At 38.6% G+C, this 18,290-nt stretch overlaps 1 protein-coding gene across 3 annotated transcripts in view; it reads left to right on the top strand.

The window, feature by feature from the left end:
* The window catches only part of MCCC1 (methylcrotonoyl-CoA carboxylase 1), a 59,319-nt gene that overhangs the window by 2,575 nt on the left and 38,454 nt on the right, over positions 1 to 18,290 (top strand). For 2 of the 3 annotated variants that reach the window (XM_032875446.1, XM_032875447.1), the window contains exons 2-7: positions 1,441 to 1,487; positions 2,777 to 2,913; positions 6,507 to 6,602; positions 14,691 to 14,812; positions 15,222 to 15,369; positions 15,456 to 15,577. In XM_032875446.1, coding sequence (XP_032731337.1) covers positions 1,441 to 1,487; positions 2,777 to 2,913; positions 6,507 to 6,602; positions 14,691 to 14,812; positions 15,222 to 15,369; positions 15,456 to 15,577 — 672 coding nt within the window. Of the gene's footprint in view, positions 1 to 1,440; positions 1,488 to 2,776; positions 2,914 to 6,506; positions 6,603 to 13,701; positions 13,754 to 14,690; positions 14,813 to 15,221; positions 15,370 to 15,455; positions 15,578 to 18,290 lie in introns of those variants that run through there. The other variant, XM_032875448.1, reaches the window with a different exon arrangement.

Raw genomic sequence — 18,290 nt, 5'->3', positions numbered from 1 at the left:
ATGCTTTTTATCACCTGCTTTGTAAATGATCTAAAATGGTTAGTTGTTTATAGCTATAGTTTTGTCACATCATCCAGATCTGGATGGAAAAGACAGGTGGAATTCCTTCTGCAATTTGTTGTTTTCCCAGTGTATTTCTTTTAGCTGACAACTGATAGGCATTATACTCTTTTGTTCCCAAAGAGATTATGGCCTGCTTTCTGTCAGCTCTTGGTTAAAGTTTTGTAACTTACTGTATCAGTAGGTATCATGGAACTTAAAAATTGCTTTAGACCTTAATGAACTTCTACCTAATTAAGAAACCTCAAACAGGGGCGCCTGGGTGGCTCAGTGGGTTAAGCCTCTGCCTTCGGCTCAGGTCATGATCTCAGGGTCCTGGGATTGAGACCCGCATCTGGCTCTCTGCTCAGCAGGGAGCCAGCTTCCCCCCCTCTCTCTGCCTGCCTCTCTGCCTACTTGTGATTTCTCTCTCTGTGTCAAATAAATAAATAAAATGTTAAAAAAAGAAAAAACACCTCAAACAAGTCACTTAGCCTCCCTGGTTCTCCATTTCTTATTAACATAAAGACTCAGCTTAAATTGTATTCTTTGAAAACTGAGAAGTCTTCTTCTGTGAGGACACTGAAATTTGAGTTGTAAAGTGAAAATTGGGTCTTGAGAGAGGGGAAAAAACCTCAGATATAACCATAGTTACCATACCCTCCAAGGCTCAACCCCTCCTACAAAATCTTAGTATTCATAGTTTTGCATTAGGGGGGCCATAATGAAAAAAGGCTGGAGAAACACTGATGTAAAGAGATTTGCCTGGGATCACCAGCAGCTAGTTGGGGGTTTCACAGCCCCATAACCAGCATTCTTTCTGCTGCCTTTGATCAGCTCCTTCTCTTTACTTCTCTGGGCTTAATTGTTCAAACCTGTCTTACTAGGCGTTAACTTAGATCGGTATTTTTCAAGCTGTAGTTTGACCAGCGTATTTTATGTAATAAACTGGAACAGAACAAAGAGTATCAAAACACAGGGAAATCTGTCATGAAACTTCTCTTTGGTGTGCGTACCAGCTTGTGAAGTCATGTGAAAATATAGTTTTTACTTTGGGTTCTAGTCAGAAGAGTTTGAAAAAGCTGAACTGGATGTTCTTGAAGTACCTTGACTTTCTAATTGTTGGTGACTCTGTGGCCATACGCCAGCCTCTGGAACGAGCCGGATAGGTGATCCATTCAAGGACACACGGTGCCAGGGAAAACAGCCAGGACTGTAACTTCCGGTTTCTAGAGGGGTTGTCTTCCCACAAGAAAGTCTTACTAAGTCACTTTGTGGGCTTCAGGCTTAACTAAGATCATATCTGGACTTGGTTTCAAGTTTTAAACAATTTTGATTCTTTTGAAACAACTGATCTGTGTATCCTGTTGAATTATAATTCCATTTGGATTCATTTGCTAGGAGATGGACTTGGAAGCAGAGAACCATGAAGTACGCAACGACCACAGGTACAGTCTCTGCTCTACTTGGCTTGGCGTCAGATTGTGAAATGTTAAATTCCTTAATTTGTGTATGTAGAATTAGTTCTCCCTATACTTTTGAAGTTTGGGATTTTCATAATCATTTTCTTAGTTACTTACTAAGAAGCTCAATACTTTGAGTCATGGTTTCCATCTCTTTTTATGTCAGATCTCTGTTGTTGAGTCTGAAATACATACAGAAATAATTGAGAACATTTAAACGTATGTTGTTATTTCTGCCTCTCTCATCATCTCTAGTGCAGTGAATTGCAAAGGCATAACTATGATGGTCTAAATCAGTGCTTTACAACAGCTCTGTTAAGTAGCAGAATGTTTTTCCAAATAAAACGTTACATGGAATTCCCACCTCTGAAACATATATAAGTGTAACTCCTGGTTGATTGGATGCCCTTTCTTCCCCACAACACACACGTGCTTACATCATCCCAGCAGCTCCTGTGACAGCTCAGGCTCTGTAGATACCCACAGAATGACCTTGTTTTAAGTTCTATAACCGTATTTTTTGAGAAAGATAACTTTCATAAACTGCCAGGGAACATTTATTTCATGTGTGATGATGGAAATGCATTTTATGTATTAATACAATAACATTATGTTCATAATCATGACACTGGTACCAATGTCCTGGCATGGTCCTCACTTGTATTTATATCGCAAGAGAACCACGCATCCCTGTCTGTGTACAGGGGCTAGAGGCCATAGAGCAGAGTGACTGAGAGTTCAGAATCTGGAGTGACGCTAACCTGGGTTCAAATCCCGGATCCACTATTTGTTTTAGCTGTATTATTCCGGGAAAGTAATATCTCTTTGAGTTGTAACTTCTTTATCTTTAAAATTGATGCAATAATAATAGTATCTACTCCATAGGCTTATTGTGAGCAATTAAGTCCAGGTTGAGTCTTTAGCAAAGGTTCTGAGGCACAAAAGGTACTTAGGAAAGATTAATTACTATTAACTATGATGGGGGTTGGGGCTATTTTGATTTGACCTTATCATATCAAAGCATCTTTTCATTTTAAAGCTGAAAAAGCTGAGTAAAATAAGAGTTGATGTTAATGAGGGCACCTTGAATTTCAGTGAAGAGGATAAAAAGACACAATTGATATCAGTTAAAATGGTTATTTGAGGCTCTACTGTGTTGATGTTACCAAAACAGATGTTCATCAGCTGGTTAATATCACGGAATGTTTATTTTGCTTTCTCATTTTTTGCTCTCCAGTAAGATTTGTGTGTGATTTTCATGGTGTTTTAAACAGGACGAAACATTGCCAAGCTCCTCATTGCAAACAGAGGAGAAATTGCCTGCAGGGTGATACGAACAGCCAAAAAAATGGGTATACAGTCCGTGGCTGTGTATAGTGACGCCGACAGGAATTCCATGCATGTTGACATGGTATGTGGTGAAAAACAAAGTCAAATTTTATAAGTGATTGGCTTTTTTATTGGGTTGGTACTTCTTTATGTTAATAGTTTATGTTTGCTGTGTTAACAGGGCATAAGGGGGAAAGTTCAATCATCCCTATTGGGAACATTTTTCAAACATAACACTAGTTGAACTAAACAATGTGTTTGGTTGTGTAGTTGACTTACAAGCAAAGTCTTATCTCATCAAGGGTTGGTAAAGACAGTTCACATAATGTGGCCATAGATCTTACTTTGAGGGGCATGTATCTGGATCCCCGATGTGCAAGAAGGATCCAGGTTCCAGTCTTAGTAGCTACCACTTACTGGCCAATGGATCTTCGACAAGTCACTTAATGTTTCTGAGTGCAGGCTTAACTATAAGATTATAACTGAAAGGATCCTACTCCCCCGAGTGTTACCATTTGTTACTCGCAGTTATTCATCAGCCAGAACCAGCCCTGGATGAATTCAGCCCTTGGTCTTCCTTATGCCTGTGGCAAGACCAAGCAGCAACAGAAATTCGTGGCAACTGGCCACCCCTGGGCTTTCAGCATTGCATGGCAGGCCCGTGGGCTCTCTGGCCACTTTTCTCTCTCATTCTGTGGAGTGACCAGCTCAAGCTTGCTGTTCTCCATTCCAGCCTCTGACTCTCCCTCTACCCACCTATTCTCAACTGATGATCTTGATTCACAGAGGAAGAAGAAATGCACTTACTCTGTTCACTGTGTCTGCGTCTGTCGTTGTCCCGTCCAAGGCGAGTTGTCTTCCTATGCTTTGGAGTCCTCCTCTTACCCTTTTAAGCATCTTCCAGCTTCTTTTCTCAATGATCTCACTCTAGATCATTTTGTCTGCTCCTAGGGCTTTACTAAGCCCTTTCAAATTTCTGTTTCTGTTTCTAGCCCAGATTCTCTTTTGAATGTGGTACAGGTCCATCCAGCTGCCCACTTGACATCTCCATGAGGATGTGTCACAGCTCCCAAACTAATGTGCCTGAGATTGAACTCATGACTTTGTTCTGTAGTGAAGCTGCTTTTCCTGCAGACTTCCCTAACCCAGCAGATGGTAACACTGTTGCCCACAGCAGCCATAGTGCCCGAGATCCAGGAGTCCTTGGACATCTTCTGTCTTCCCACCACTCTACATCCTTCTCCTTCCCCATCGAGGCAGTCACCTGGTGCTGTTTGTTCTGTTTCCCAAACACTTCTTTCCACTTCTTTCTGCCCTCTACTCCTGGCAGCTTAAGTCAGAGCCACCAGCACCTTTGCCACAGCCTCTTAAGTGGTCTCCCTACTTGCATCTTGACCACTTCCGTGGTATGTTCTACACTGCAGCCAGGCCAGTAGCCTAAAAGCAGATTTTCTCATGGTGCTCCTCTGCTTTAAATGGCTTAAACATTTTCATCATCTACTGGATTAGCACGAATTTAAAAGATGGATAGTATTGTTGGTTATAATGTGCTGAAGAATTAGTATGTTGATGGAAATGTATGTTGGTGATACCATTTCAAGGGGTGATTAGCCAGGAGCTATGAAAACATCATACCCTTACACCCAGCCCTGCAAACGTTCCTCTAGATCTCAGTCTAGAGACATGCTTGTACATACGTGCAAATAAGGCATATATGGGCACGCTGCCAGCATCAAGCTTTTTGCCTTTATGACCTAAGTGTCTGTTCAGAGGTACATAATTAACTGAACTGTGGGACCTCCATCCTGTGGAACATTATGTGATTGTCATAAAAAATGAGGTAGACATATGGGCCCTAGCAAGATGAGAGCTCCCAAGACATACTGTTAATGAAAAAAGCAACACAGAAGTTTGATCCTATTTGTATAAAAATAAAAACTAAAACTGTATGTGCTTATGTAAATATATACAAATAAATAAGAATATGGATGTGGAAGAATGTGTCCCAAATTGATGATAATAGTACTGTCTGGAAGAGGTTTGCAGTGAGGGGGAGGGGAGGTGCCAGAAGGCTCCTTTGCCTTTGTATCATGGTTCATGTTCTTTAGAATAAGAATGGATCTGTGTTTTTGTGGAATTAAGTTTTATTTTTATTTTTTATTTTTTTTTAAGATTTTATTTATTTATTTGACAGACAGAGATCACAGGTAGGCAGAGAGGCAGGCAGAGAGAGAGGGGAAGCAGGCTCCCCGCTGAGCAGAGAGCCTTATATGGGGCTCAATCCCAGGATCCTAGGATCATGACCTGAGCCGAAGGCAGAGGCTTAACCCACTGAGCCACCTAGGCGCCCCTGGAATTAAGTTTTGGGTTTTTTTTTAATTTTTTAAAGATTTTATTTATTTATTTGACAGATAGAGATCACAAGTAGGCAGAGAAACAGGCAGAGAGAGAGGAGGAAGCAGGCTCCCTGCTGAGCAGAGAGCCTGATGTGGGGCTCGATCCCAGGACCCTAGGATCATGACCTGAGCGGAAAGCAGAGACTTTAACCCACTGAGCCACCCAGGCACCCCTGGAATTAAGTTTTAAAAACAAACAATACCCAGGAAACTTCATTATGTGTTCCCTTGGGAGAAGATCCAAAGCTTAGCCTCCCAGGAGGTCCCCTGAAACCTGTGCTCCCTGGTCTCTCCAGCCCCGTCTCTGGACATGGACCCCTGGCTCACTGGGCTCCAGCCACACAAGCCTCTGTCAGTCCCTCAAATGGGCCAAGTTTCTTCCCTACTCAGGATGTCCATATATGTTGCTTTCTGGGTTGGGGAGGCTGGCCCCCTTCTCCATTCCTGTTCCCAGCTCCACATCCTCTACCCATTTGCCTGGCCAAGTCCTAGTGCTCCTGGAGGAGCCCCTGATCTTCCCTCCCAGGCTTTCCCTGAGTGCCCTCAGGCCTGATCCATCTTCCCCTTCATCTGCATCATGTCCTTTGTTTTGCTTTCATGGCCTTTATCACAGTTGTCACTAAGCTTGTGGATGTATGTTTGATGTCTGTCTCTCACTCCAGGCAGGGACATTTATTTACTTGTAGGTAGCTTCCACCTCAAAGCACGGCATGTAGTAGGTGTTCAATAAATCTTTAAATGAATGAGGGATGTTTTTTCTATCCAGTCTGCTTCAAGGGCTGCCATGATTATGTGGAAGTTTTAAAGGACAGTGTAAAGTAGTTCACAAATGTATAGATAGAGCATTATCATCATACCTGAATAATTATACAAACTTTAATAAACTTCATAATTTTATTTCTTGCTGAATACAACCTTTATATTTTATCTCGTCAAAATGTACACTTTCGGCATTAGATGCACTTAAGGTTATTATTGTTAATGATGAGACTATGATTCATGTCTGTTGCTTTCTATCCTAAAGACATTTTGCTTCACGCTAGTGATTGCTTTATACACAAAAATCAAGCTTGGGCAGCCTCTTCATGCAAAAGATTCCAAAAACAGTCTTATTTTAATAGCAGGCATGAGCTGGTCCTTCTGTTTCTTAATTCTTACATTGTTCTTGGGGAGCCAGTCTTTTTATTTATAACGCTCAAACGACCCTGAAGCAGTTCTATTGTGTACGAGTGTGTGCTAGCTGTGAGATCTTTCAAGGCATGTAATATTCCTTACACAGGCAGATGAAGCATATTCCATCGGCCCCGCTCCCTCTCAGCAGAGCTACCTTTCTATGGAGAAAATCATTCACGTGGCCAAGACCTCTGCTGCTCAGGTAAGAGTCCTGACGAGATTTACAATGGAAAAGGAATAAGTTTTATACAATTTACACAAAATTACTTAACCATTTTCAGAACACATTCTCTGTTTTTAGCTATTCCCAAGATTTTTACATTTGACTATTGGGTTGTTGTATACTAGACATGTCCTTATTCCTCAGTCACTCCACTTTCTCACTGAAACGTGTGCACTTTAGATCTTCTGAAAAATAGGTAGAGGAAGGGTTTAAATTACAAATTAAAGTTGAGAGGGAATTCTGCCCTTCCCATTAAAACCAGAGCTTAGGAACATTCCTTTGTGGGAAGTAGATTGTGCTCTAACTTTCAAGAAGAAATGTAATCGAGAAAGTAATCTGTTTCTCTCTTGACTTCCCAGTCCCATTCTAGGCTCCACTCCCAAGTTTTCCAGTCTCCCAGGTTCAAAACTCCAATATTATTACATCAACATAAAACAGGAACCAACTGTGTAGAGTCTTTGTTTGAAATTTCTTCAGAAGTAGTTCTTTTTTTTTTTTTTTTTTTTTAAGAATTAATTAATTAATTAATTAATTTGTCAGGGAGAGGAAGAGAGGGCGTGTATAATCAGGGGGAGTGGCAGGCAGAGGGAGAAACAGGCGCCCCGCCGAGCAAGGAGCCCAAGGTGGCGCTTGATCCCAGGACCCTGGGATCATGACCTGAGCCAAAGACAGATGCTTAACCTACTGAGCTACCCAGGTGTCCCAGAAGTAGTTCTTTCTTTATCACACAACCGGACCATATGATTTCCCCTCTAGGTTTCTGATTCTCAGCTGGTTTCCCTCCTAAGTTCATTACCTATCCAGTGAATTCTCCATACTATTTATCCAAGTGTTTCTTAAATACTAGTTTCATTATTATTCCCTGCTCTTTTTTTTTAATAACCTCACCCTTTCTCATCGTGTCCCCTAGTGAGTAAATCTTCAGTGGTGACAGGTTAGAGTTCAAACTTGTTAGCCTAGCATTTAAGGGTGTCCGATATTTGTCAAAATGTTTTTCTCATCACCAGTTCTTTTATTATCACTACCATGAACTTTTCTCCATCTCCTTTATTAGACACATGCTTATTTCTTCTTCTGAGCATTTGCATGTATTATTCACCTGCCTGAAGTACTCTGTTCCCCCTTCTCCTTCATGGCTTTATTCTCAGCAGGCATTCCTTGGTCTGTTTTGTGCCAGCTTCTAAGCATACATGCAGCAGGGAGTAAGACACGTAGTTCTGACCCTGTGAAGCCACACTTGTAGGTGGGGCAGATGCTAAATACTTAACCAGGTAAAGAAATAATATAATTAAAAATGTTGTAAGTGGTGGAGAAAAGTAAAGCAGATTAAGGGGGTGAAGATGGGTTAGGAGATACTCTAAAATCAGCTGGTCAGTGGAGGCCTTTCCAAAGAGGTGACAGTTGAACCAAGACCTTGACTGATGAGGAGCCTGCCATATGAAGAATTTGAAGAGCGAGATTCGGGCAAATGTAATTGCCAAGACTCTGAGACGCTGAAAACAAGCTTGCTGTTCAAAGAACAATAGTATTCAGTGTGGATGGAGTAAAGGCAGTGAGAGGCTGTCATTCACGATCCAGTCAGGAACACTGAAATTCCATTACATATTTCTTTTTTTGTTGTTTTTAGGAGAGAGTATCATTACCTTCATTTTACAGATGTAAACTCTCATGCACAGAAGGTTACATAATAACCCAAATCATCCAACCTCGCCAATCAGAGCATGGTCTGTGGCATTGTTTGGGAGCTCAGCAGAAATGCAGATTCTTTTTATTTTTTCCTTTTTAAAAAAATATTTTATTTATTTATTTGACAGAGAGAGATCACAATTAGGCAGAGAGAGGGAGGGAAGCAGGCTCCCTGCCGAGCAGAGAGCCTGATGCGGGGCTCTATCCCAGGACTCTGAAATTATGACCTGAGCCGAAGGCAGAGGCTTAACCCACTGAGCTACCCAAGTGCCCTAGAAATGCAGATTCTTAAGCCTTACCCCAAACCACTGTGATTTACATTTTTATGCATAATTTGCCTTTTTATTAAGATCCCCAGGTACCTTGAACTTAGAATTTAACATTGAAAGAGAGGATTAAATAAGAGTCTCCTGACGTACAGCCCTGTGTTAGACCATGCTGAGCAGTAGAACTTTGTTGCCCTGTATTTTGGTAAAAAGGAAGGCATTATTTAATCAGAAATCTCAATTAATTAAAAATAGTTTCTTATAGGATAGGGGCGCCTGGGTGACTCAGCTGCCTGCGTGACTCAGCTGCCTGCCTTTGGTTCAGGTCATGATCCCAGGGTTCTGGGATCAAGCCCCATGTCTGGCTCCCTACTCAGCGGGGAGCCTGCTTCTCTGTCTTTCCCTCCCCCCACTCATGGTTTTTTTTGTCTCGCTCTCTCCAATAAATAACTAAAATCTTTAAAAAAAAAAAAAAGTTTCTCATAGGCCAGCCAGCTTCCGTATTTTATCATTGTTTTGTGCTCTAATCGTTATTTTAGAGGTGAAAATCTTCCTTTTAAAAAAATTTTTTTTGAGAGAAAGAGAGAGAAGCAGTGGAGGGGTCCAGAGGGAGAGAGAAAATCTTAAGCAGACTCCACACCGAGTGCAAGCCTGACCAGAGCTCAACCTCATGACCCTGAGATATCGCAACTTGAGCTGAAACCAAGAGTCAGATGCTTAATCGACTGTGCCACCCAGGCACTCCTGAAATCTCCCTTTTTAATGATAATTTGCTGAGACCGTTTTCAGTTTAAATAATAACCTTGTAGCAAGTGAATGATATTGCTAATTCTGGGGAATTTATTAACTCTGTATCTATCTGGGCTAGTATTATTTAGATGTTATACTAATACACAATGAAGAAAGAAGAAATAACTTTCACATACTTTGGATATTCAAGATTCGAGATGGCTTGTAAACATTACCTGTAATGTTTGTAAAACAAAGAATAACATCAGAAAAATCAGTAATATAGGACTATTATTTGGTATAGGGTTTGGAATTAAGTCAGAAAACTTAGGCCAAAGAAACCTGCTTCAGTTCTTCCTGGAATCCTGATTCAGAAGGAAATTTGGTGGGTTACGATCAATGAGGCTCTCTAATAAAAGGTTACTTGTCAATTAGGGGAGTATACCTTGCTTTAACTTTGAAGAAAAAACTTACTGATCTTTTTGATATAGGACTTTGAATAACATTTGTCTAGTGATTTTGAAAGGTTGCCCAGAATGTAGAATTGTTAATGTAGTCATATTGGCATAGGCATTTTTACAGATGCTAGAGTAACATTTGCACGTGAGCTACATTTCTTGTGATTTGCCTGGTGACATGGCTAACTTGAAAGAATCTAGAAAATGTAATGGTTCTGTAGTTCTTCTGATTGTCATTTGTCTCAGACCTTCTCTGCATGGGAAAATCAAGTAGTGAGTGCTGGCTGAAGATTAAGATCACCCGAGCAGCCTTTTTTAAAGAGAATGTTGCCATAGTGCTTTGGGGGAGGGCCCTATAGTTAGTTATTAGAAGAGAGCTCATAAGGGTCTTGTGGAATACTAGTGATATTTTGTTTCTTGAGCTGAGTGCTGGTTACACAGGTGTATTCAGTTAGTCAAGACTGTGTTTATAAAAGCTGTCTACTTATGACATGCACTTTTCTGTATGTGTATTCCTCTTTAGTGGAGGATTTAAAAAACAAACAAACAAACAAACAAAAAACTTATCCCCTCAGTTGACAGGATTAGTTCCGAGCATTAATGTTTTATGAAGTGCTCCAGTTTCTTTTACTGTACCACCAGGAATGAATAACTTTATTACAGGCATTTCAAGATCACTGGTAAGTAACTTTAATGAATATTGCAAGTTATTTAAATGCTGATCATCTGTGTAGTTGACCAAATGGAAATCCATATGTTTTAAGTATCAGCTGTAGATAGGAAATTCTTGGTAGTAGGAATTTAAAGAGTATGACTTGTTCTCTCCACCAAAGGAAGGACACCTCATTTCTGCTTGAAGGCAGAGCCAACAACAACTTTGGATCTATACATATGCTTGGAAAGTGCAGCAGAAAGGTTACAAACTAAAAGCATGGAATAAATTATTTTGGCAGAGATTTAAGGGTAGGAGATGACAGTTTTTATCTTTACTGTTACAGGCACATTAGTGTTATGGAATGAAGGATCTAAATAGGGGCTTATAATCCTGGGAGCCCAGGATAAATTGGCTGCTAAATACATGCCCAGTGGCTAGAGAATTAGCCCCCAGCTAACAATAGTATTACTGATTTTTCCTTTTTAATATATTCAAATGATCGAGAAATACTGTGATCTGGATATATTAAATTATTCTTCCTAAGATAAATTAATTAAAACTTCTTGAGGTCATTCCTGTAATGTGTGGTTGGACCTTTCTCTTTCTTTCTTTCTTTTTTTTTTTAATTTTTGCAAGAAGATAGTGCTTTTTTTTTAGGTTTGAAGGGAGAGTATTTATCTGGTTCATCAGAATTCCATTGAATTAAGTATCTGTTCAAAAGAAGGGATGCTAGTGACACTTTGAAAATGCAGTTAAGGAAACAGTAATATTCAAAATAACATCAAAAAAATCAAATACTTAGCACTAACTTTAGAAAAATCAGTTTTAAGATCTATGCATGAAAACTATAACACATTGCTGAGGGGAATTAAAGAAGTTCTAAATTCTAAGTTCTACATATGTTATATGTATATGGTGTATATATAAATGGATACGTATATCATTGGAATAATCAGTAGTATTAAAATGGCAGTTCTTTCCAAATTGATCTGTAGATTTAAGGGAATCTTGATCAAAATCCCAATAGGCTTTTTTTTTTTTTTTTGGTAAATATTGACAAGCTGGTCCTAAAATACCCCAAAAGTCTAATATATAGTTATAACTATTTTGAGGGGTACCTAGCTGGCTCAGTCAGTAGAGCATGCAACTGTTGATCTTGGGGTTGTAAGTTCAAGGTCCATGTTGGGTGCAGAGATTACTTAAAAAAATCTTTAAAAATTTTTTTTGAAAAGACAATAAATTTGTAGGGTTTAGATTTTTGGATTTCAAAACTCACAATAAACCTACAGTAACCAAGACAGTATGGTATCAGAAGGAAAAATATGTATGTCAGTGCAACAGAATAGAAAGTCCCAAAATAAACATGCACATGTATGGTCAATTAATTTTTGAACAAAAGAGCTAAAGTAATTCAGTAGGAAAGATAGTCTTTTCAACAAATTATGCTGGAACAATTAGATATTTATATACAAAAAGATAAACCTAAAATAAGCAATAAAAAGGAAAGAGGTGCTGATACATGCTAAAAAGTGGATGAACTTTGAAAATACTGTGTTCAGTGGAAGAAGGAAGCCAGTCACTGAAGACTGTATGTATTGTATAATTCTATTTATATGGAATGTCCAAAATAGGCAAATCTGTAGAAACAGAGTAAATTAGTGGTTATCTAGGGCTAGGGATATGTAGGGAATGGACAATAACCACTAATAGACATAGAGTTTGTTTGGGGGGTAACAAAAAGTTACGTTATTAGATCTTACTCAGTATCTTAGATTATAGTAATGATCTTTAGATCATTATCATCAACCACTTTAGAAAACTGGCTGGTTTTAAAAAGTTAAATATATACTTACCATATTTGACCTAACAGTTGCATTCCTGGGTATTTACCCAAGAGAAATGAAAAATATGTTCACAGATGTTATTTGTACATGAGTGTTCATAACAGCATTATTCATAATAGTCCAAAACTGGAAAAAAAATCCAAATAAATGGATAAATAAAATGTGGGCTATCCATTCAGTGCATCAACAAATAAAAAAAGATCTATAAAAAATGAACTACCCACGCACACAGTAAGGATGAGCCATAAAACATGCTAAGTTGAAGAAACTGAACACATCAGATTCTGTACTATGTCATCCCATTTATATGAGATTTCTAAAAAAGGCAAAATTATAAGAGACCAAAAGCAGGTCGGAATTGCCTGGTTCTGGGAGCAAGGATTTATCAATTATGCATAGGGGCACAGAAGAATTTATTCAAGTGACAGAAGTATTTTACAACTGGATTATAGTAATAGTTGCACAGTTGTATAAATTTGCTTAGTTAATCAAACTGTAAATGAGTGAATGTTATGTACTGTAAGTAAAAAAAGAAAGGGTGTTAAGACATTGGGAAGACTAGGATATAGATCTGTTTGACTTTGCCTCACATAAATAATATTTGACATTTCATATAAAATTACTAAAATTGAACTTTGGTTTAAAAAACATCAAACTGATCAAACTGATATCAAAATGTGATTATCTTGCATTTTATTATTTATTCTCACTAAAATGTAGGTATTCTGTTCATGAGTTTCCCAGATGTCTGAAGCATACTCCTTTAATTTTGAAATATAACTGTTCTTTGTTTTTTTTTTTTTTAAAGAATTTATTTATTTGGTTTTTTGTTTATTTTAAAGAGAGAGAGATTGAGAAAGCATATGCACAAGCCAGGGGAGGGGCAGAGGGAGACAAGAAGAGAGCATCTCAAGCAGACTTCACACTGAGCGCGAGCCCAGGATGGGGCCTTAAAATCCTGAGATCATGACCTGAGCTGAAATTAAGAGCTGGTCGCTCAACCAGCTGAGCCACCCAGTGCCCCTGAAACATAACTATTCTTTCAGTATGTTTGTTTTGAAATAGTATTGGCTGAACTTTTTTCTTTCTACATTCTCTTGGTTATAATTATTATATAGTCTTATTAATTTAGAAGAACAGAAATGACATCAGGGCTGTTGAGGTTGGAGAGAAAGTTGCTTTATCCCTCACTGAATCATGTTATACTGTTGTGCTTTTGTTTTCCTCTGTATCCTCCCTTTTTTGCTGTGAGTATGTTTGTTCTTGGAAATCTTACTGTCCTTTAGGTATTAATTTTCCCCTTCTGTGGGCTAGAAAGCCAGACAAATAAATTTCTTAAAACTCCGAGTAAGTTTCAAGTGACTAGATTAACATATGAGGGGATCCTCTTTCACTAAGTATATGTAGACTCTAACATATGACTTTTTGTTTGCTTCTTAGCTTTTTTTCTGGAAAGGTGATATTGGCAGATAGTGAACTGAAGATAAATGAGGTATTATTGTGCTAACGTGTTCCTTTCAGTTTTGGGGTACCATGGTTTCAGTTCTAGGCCAACTTTATATGGAAGCAGAGTAAACAGCCCTCCCCTCTGCTACTCTGGAGCCCTTTACTCATGTCTGCAAATACTCATTGACGCTCTACCCTAATAGCAGTATTATTTTAGATTCTTCTGTATGATCCAACAGCTTCACGTATAGATATATACCTAAAAGAATTTAAAGCAGGGACTCAAACAGGTGCTTGTACATCGATGCTCATAGCCGTGTTATTCACAAAAGCGGAAGGTAGAAACGATCCACACCTCCCTCAATGCATGAATGGATAAGCAAAAAAACAAAATGTGGAATATACACAGTGGTCCATTATTCAGCCATGAAAAGGAATGAAATTCTGATACATGCTACAACATGGAAGAACCTTGAAAACATAACACTAAGTGAAATAAACTAGGCAAAGAAGGACAAATGTCGTACAATTCCATTTATATTAGGTTCCTAGATGGGGTATTCATAGAGACAGAAAGTAAGATAGAGGTTATCAGGGAATGTGGAATTGATATTTAATGGGTACAGAGTCTCTGTTTGGGATGGGGACAACATTCTGGAAATGGATGGTGTTAATAGTTGCACAGCGTTGAGAAGGTACTTTAATGCCACTGAACCGTACACCTAAAAGCAGTTAAAACAGTAAGCTTTATGTTGTGTATATATTACCACAATAAAAAGAAGTATAGATTTTTCCGTTTCAGGCCAGGCTTTGGAACTTTAGTAAGAATGTTTCAGATACCTCTTGGAAACAGATTTTGATAGAGCCCATAGTGTACTTACCACCAGTGTCGGGAGGGGCTTCCCCAGAGGAAAATGCCATCTCCTTCCTCACGGCGTGCCAGTGGAGTACTAGTAAGTTTGTCCTTTCATTTTCACTTCTAGGCTATCCATCCAGGATATGGTTTTCTTTCTGAAAACACGGAATTTGCCAAACTGTGCAAACAAGAAGGAATTCTTTTTATAGGTCCTCCTTCATCTGCAATTAAAGACATGGGTATAAAGAGGTATTCATTTCTACCTTTTAAATATAACTGTAGGACGGTCTACTGAAATTGTTTGTTTAACCTCTAACAGACATGGCAGTTAGAACCTTTGGTTGTCATGGGCGTAAGCTGTTCATCTGCCACTCCAGTGAGTTACAGAAAATGTTTATCTAATTAGGGTTTCTAATCAATATATGAATTAGTTTTAGGGATAAAGAACAAGGTGGGATGAGCTATCACATGAAGCACTAGATTCATAGTTATCACAGAAAAACTAATAGTTTAATATTTGTGTTAATTGTCTCAGACTGTAGTCTTTCCTTTACCTGGGAATGTTTTATTTTTAAAAAGTTCCATTGTATTTGTCGATGGGGCTGTTTGTATGAAATAACGCATAGAAATGGGGCATCTCACCTTTCTTATTCGAAAGCACATCCAAATCCATAATGGCTGCTGCCGGAGTGCCTGTTGTGGAAGGTTATCATGGCGAGGACCAGTCAGACCAGTGCCTGAGGGAGCACGCGGGGAGAATCGGTTATCCTGTCATGATTAAAGCCGTCCGTGGTGGAGGAGGGAAAGTAAGATTGTGCGTGCTCGTGTTTTCACTTCAGGCTAGTCTTCTTGGTTTTATTTAGGTCGTAGTCATACTGTCTTGCTGTCTTAGGGCATGAGGATCGTCAGATCCGAAGAGGAATTTCAAGAACAGTTAGAATCAGCGCGGAGAGAAGCTAAGAAGTCTTTCAATGATGATGCGATGCTGATTGAGAAATTTGTAGACACTCCAAGGTGAGTTCGGTCTTTTTTCCAACTCAGATTTTTAAAATTAAATTATAAAAGAAATGTATGCAAACTATAAAAAATTATTTAAAATATAAAGTTCTACTAGTACATAAGTACATTAAGTTCCCCAATCCCAGCCCTGATGTAACCACTTAGTATATATGGTGTGCTTTCCTCCAAGCATTTTCTAATCAAATAGAAAGTTTATGCATATACACACAGAATGTAAAATACATACAAAAGTACAGTGAGTACAATCTTACATAATATCATATGCTAATATGATACCATAGCCATCTTTCCATGTCAGTAAATATAAGTCTTCTGTATTCTTTTTATTGGGCTTAATGGTTCCATGATATTGGCATACCCTTAATTTATTCAATGCATTTCTTTTTTTTTTTTCTTTTTTGAGATTTTATTTATTTATTTGACAGAGAGAGTGAGAGAGCACAGGCAGGGGGAGTGGGAGAGGGAGAAGCGGACTCCCCACCGAACAGGGAACCCGATGTGGGACTCGATCCCCAGGCCCTGGGATCATGAGCTGAGCCGAAGGTGGACACTTAACCGACTGAGCCACCCAGGCATCCCTAATCCATTTCTTGTTGATGGAACTTAGGGATTTTTTTCAAAATAAAAGAATTCTTGTAAAAAACTTAGTTTTATCTTACAGAACTCTATAAGCATCAGTTGAGATGCTCAGAGAATGGGAATAGATATCTAAATTGGGCCAGTAGTGATATGTTAACAAATAATACTAATATCTCACCCATATATCACAATTACCATTTGCCACATTCTGAGCATTTTACATATACCCAAAAATTTTGCTTTCCTAATCCTAATTTAATTCCTGCAACAATCCTGTAGGTAGGCCCTATTCCCGTTTTGCATGTGAAGACCCTGAGGAGCAGAGTGGTCGTTAACAACTTGCTTCAGGTCTCCCAGCTGGGAAGTGATGAAGCTGGGATTTGAATTCAGAATTCACACTCTAAGCCACTGTACTAAACTGCTTCTCTAGGTACTGCTGTAACAAATACCATGTGAATTTCCAATTTTTTTTATTTTCTGAAACTTTATTTTCCTATGTATTGCTTAAAATAAGATACTGACTATAAAAGCTTCTTGTTTCATAGATTTTGTGGTAATTATGTATTAACACACACACATTTATATATATATAGAGAGAGAGAGAGAGAGAAAGTCAGGTGGCTTCATAAAGAGTAATTCACTTGGGAACCATGAGCAGAGAGGGTTTTACCTTGATGATAATATACTAAAGCTTCAGGCCCCTCCCTTGTGTGAGCCTCTTCTAAGATCCTATACCTAATTTTATATTCTTCTTAAGGACAGCCCCCAAATTGTTTTTGTTTCAAGTGCTACAAAACTTTGAACTGTCCCCAAACACAGCATGGTAAGTTAAATTCATTTAAATGTTAATAGTTAAAAAGTCTGCCACCTGTTAGTGGGAAGTAAGGCAAAAATGGAAGAAGTTCTAAGGGAAATTGAGGGCTCCCTTCCACAACATGTTTCAAAAAAAAAATAGGCTGACTGTCCAGACTGGCATGCTTCTGAGTTAGAATTATCCTGGAGATGTCGGCTAGCTATTTCAGTGACCGTAACTCAATGCCTACAACGTTCTCTAAAGATGTAAATTCTTTACATGTAAAATGTTAGCTGAATATTACCTCACATTGTAATTTTTCACCCAATAGCTGGAAAGCTCCTGGGAATCAAGGACCTGATAGTACATTTCTTTTTAATTTTCCGTGTATATCAGCTGGCATGCTACTCTCTTCATGACAAGCATCAATAATAGTATTTTTTGAAATATAGAAGTAATATACATTACAAACATGGAAAATACGGAAGATGGAAAACAAAGTCACTCATAATCTCATTCTCTTAATACAAGTAATAGCATTTCTGTATATATTTATTCTGTTTTCTAGTAATAATATTTTAATATCATGATAATTACACTATTTTGTATGCTGCCAAGTAATTACCTGTTGAGTTAATGGAGTGCCAGAAGATTGTCAAGGTGGTGCTTATAACTCAGAAAAGTACATATCAAGATGTTTTATAAATCTGCTCAGAACTGTTGAGCTTACCTGAAAGGCTGGTATAGAAACAGTCTTCAAAATGTACTATTTCAGAGGATATAAAAGGAAATCAGGTTCCTTTCTCAGTTCACATTCAATATGTATTCTAGATGGTTAAAAATGCAAATAGGAAAATAAAAACTGTCGAACTTTTGGAAGATATCAAGGCATTCTTGGTAGACTCCAGCTGTATCTGTCCATGTGGCCAGAACCCAGCAATGGCTGAACTGGAACAGCTGGGGTTTGGTGTACCTCCTGGTTCTCAGACAGTCGGCTGCAGAATCTCTAAATTAGATAAAGCAGCACAGAAAAAGGATCAGTCAGGAAAAGGAAAATAACAAAAGCAAAAGATCACTACAGAAATCAGAACAGAACACAGATCCTCAAAAAGTTTCCCTGGTAAGCTGCCACAGGAACAAGTGTGTCCAACTTCTGATAACTCAGAAAAGAGCTGTGTTGTGGCCCTGGTATGTGTTCCTTTCAGAACCTGGAGTCCCTGCTCTCCTGACTCCTTCCCTGGAGCAGCTAACAGATAAGAGAGTAGTAAAATTTTACAATTGGAATTTGAAAAACAACCCATTTAGTTCCAACATGTAAAGAGGTTGGAAGTTGTC

The sequence above is a fragment of the Lontra canadensis genome, unplaced genomic scaffold, assembly GCF_010015895.1.
Source record: "Lontra canadensis isolate GAN:19392208 unplaced genomic scaffold, GSC_riverotter_1.0 scaffold56, whole genome shotgun sequence".
Lineage (NCBI taxonomy): Eukaryota > Metazoa > Chordata > Mammalia > Carnivora > Mustelidae > Lontra > Lontra canadensis.
Note: the sequence above shows the minus strand (reverse complement) of the source record. Positions and strands in the feature narration are given on the sequence as shown.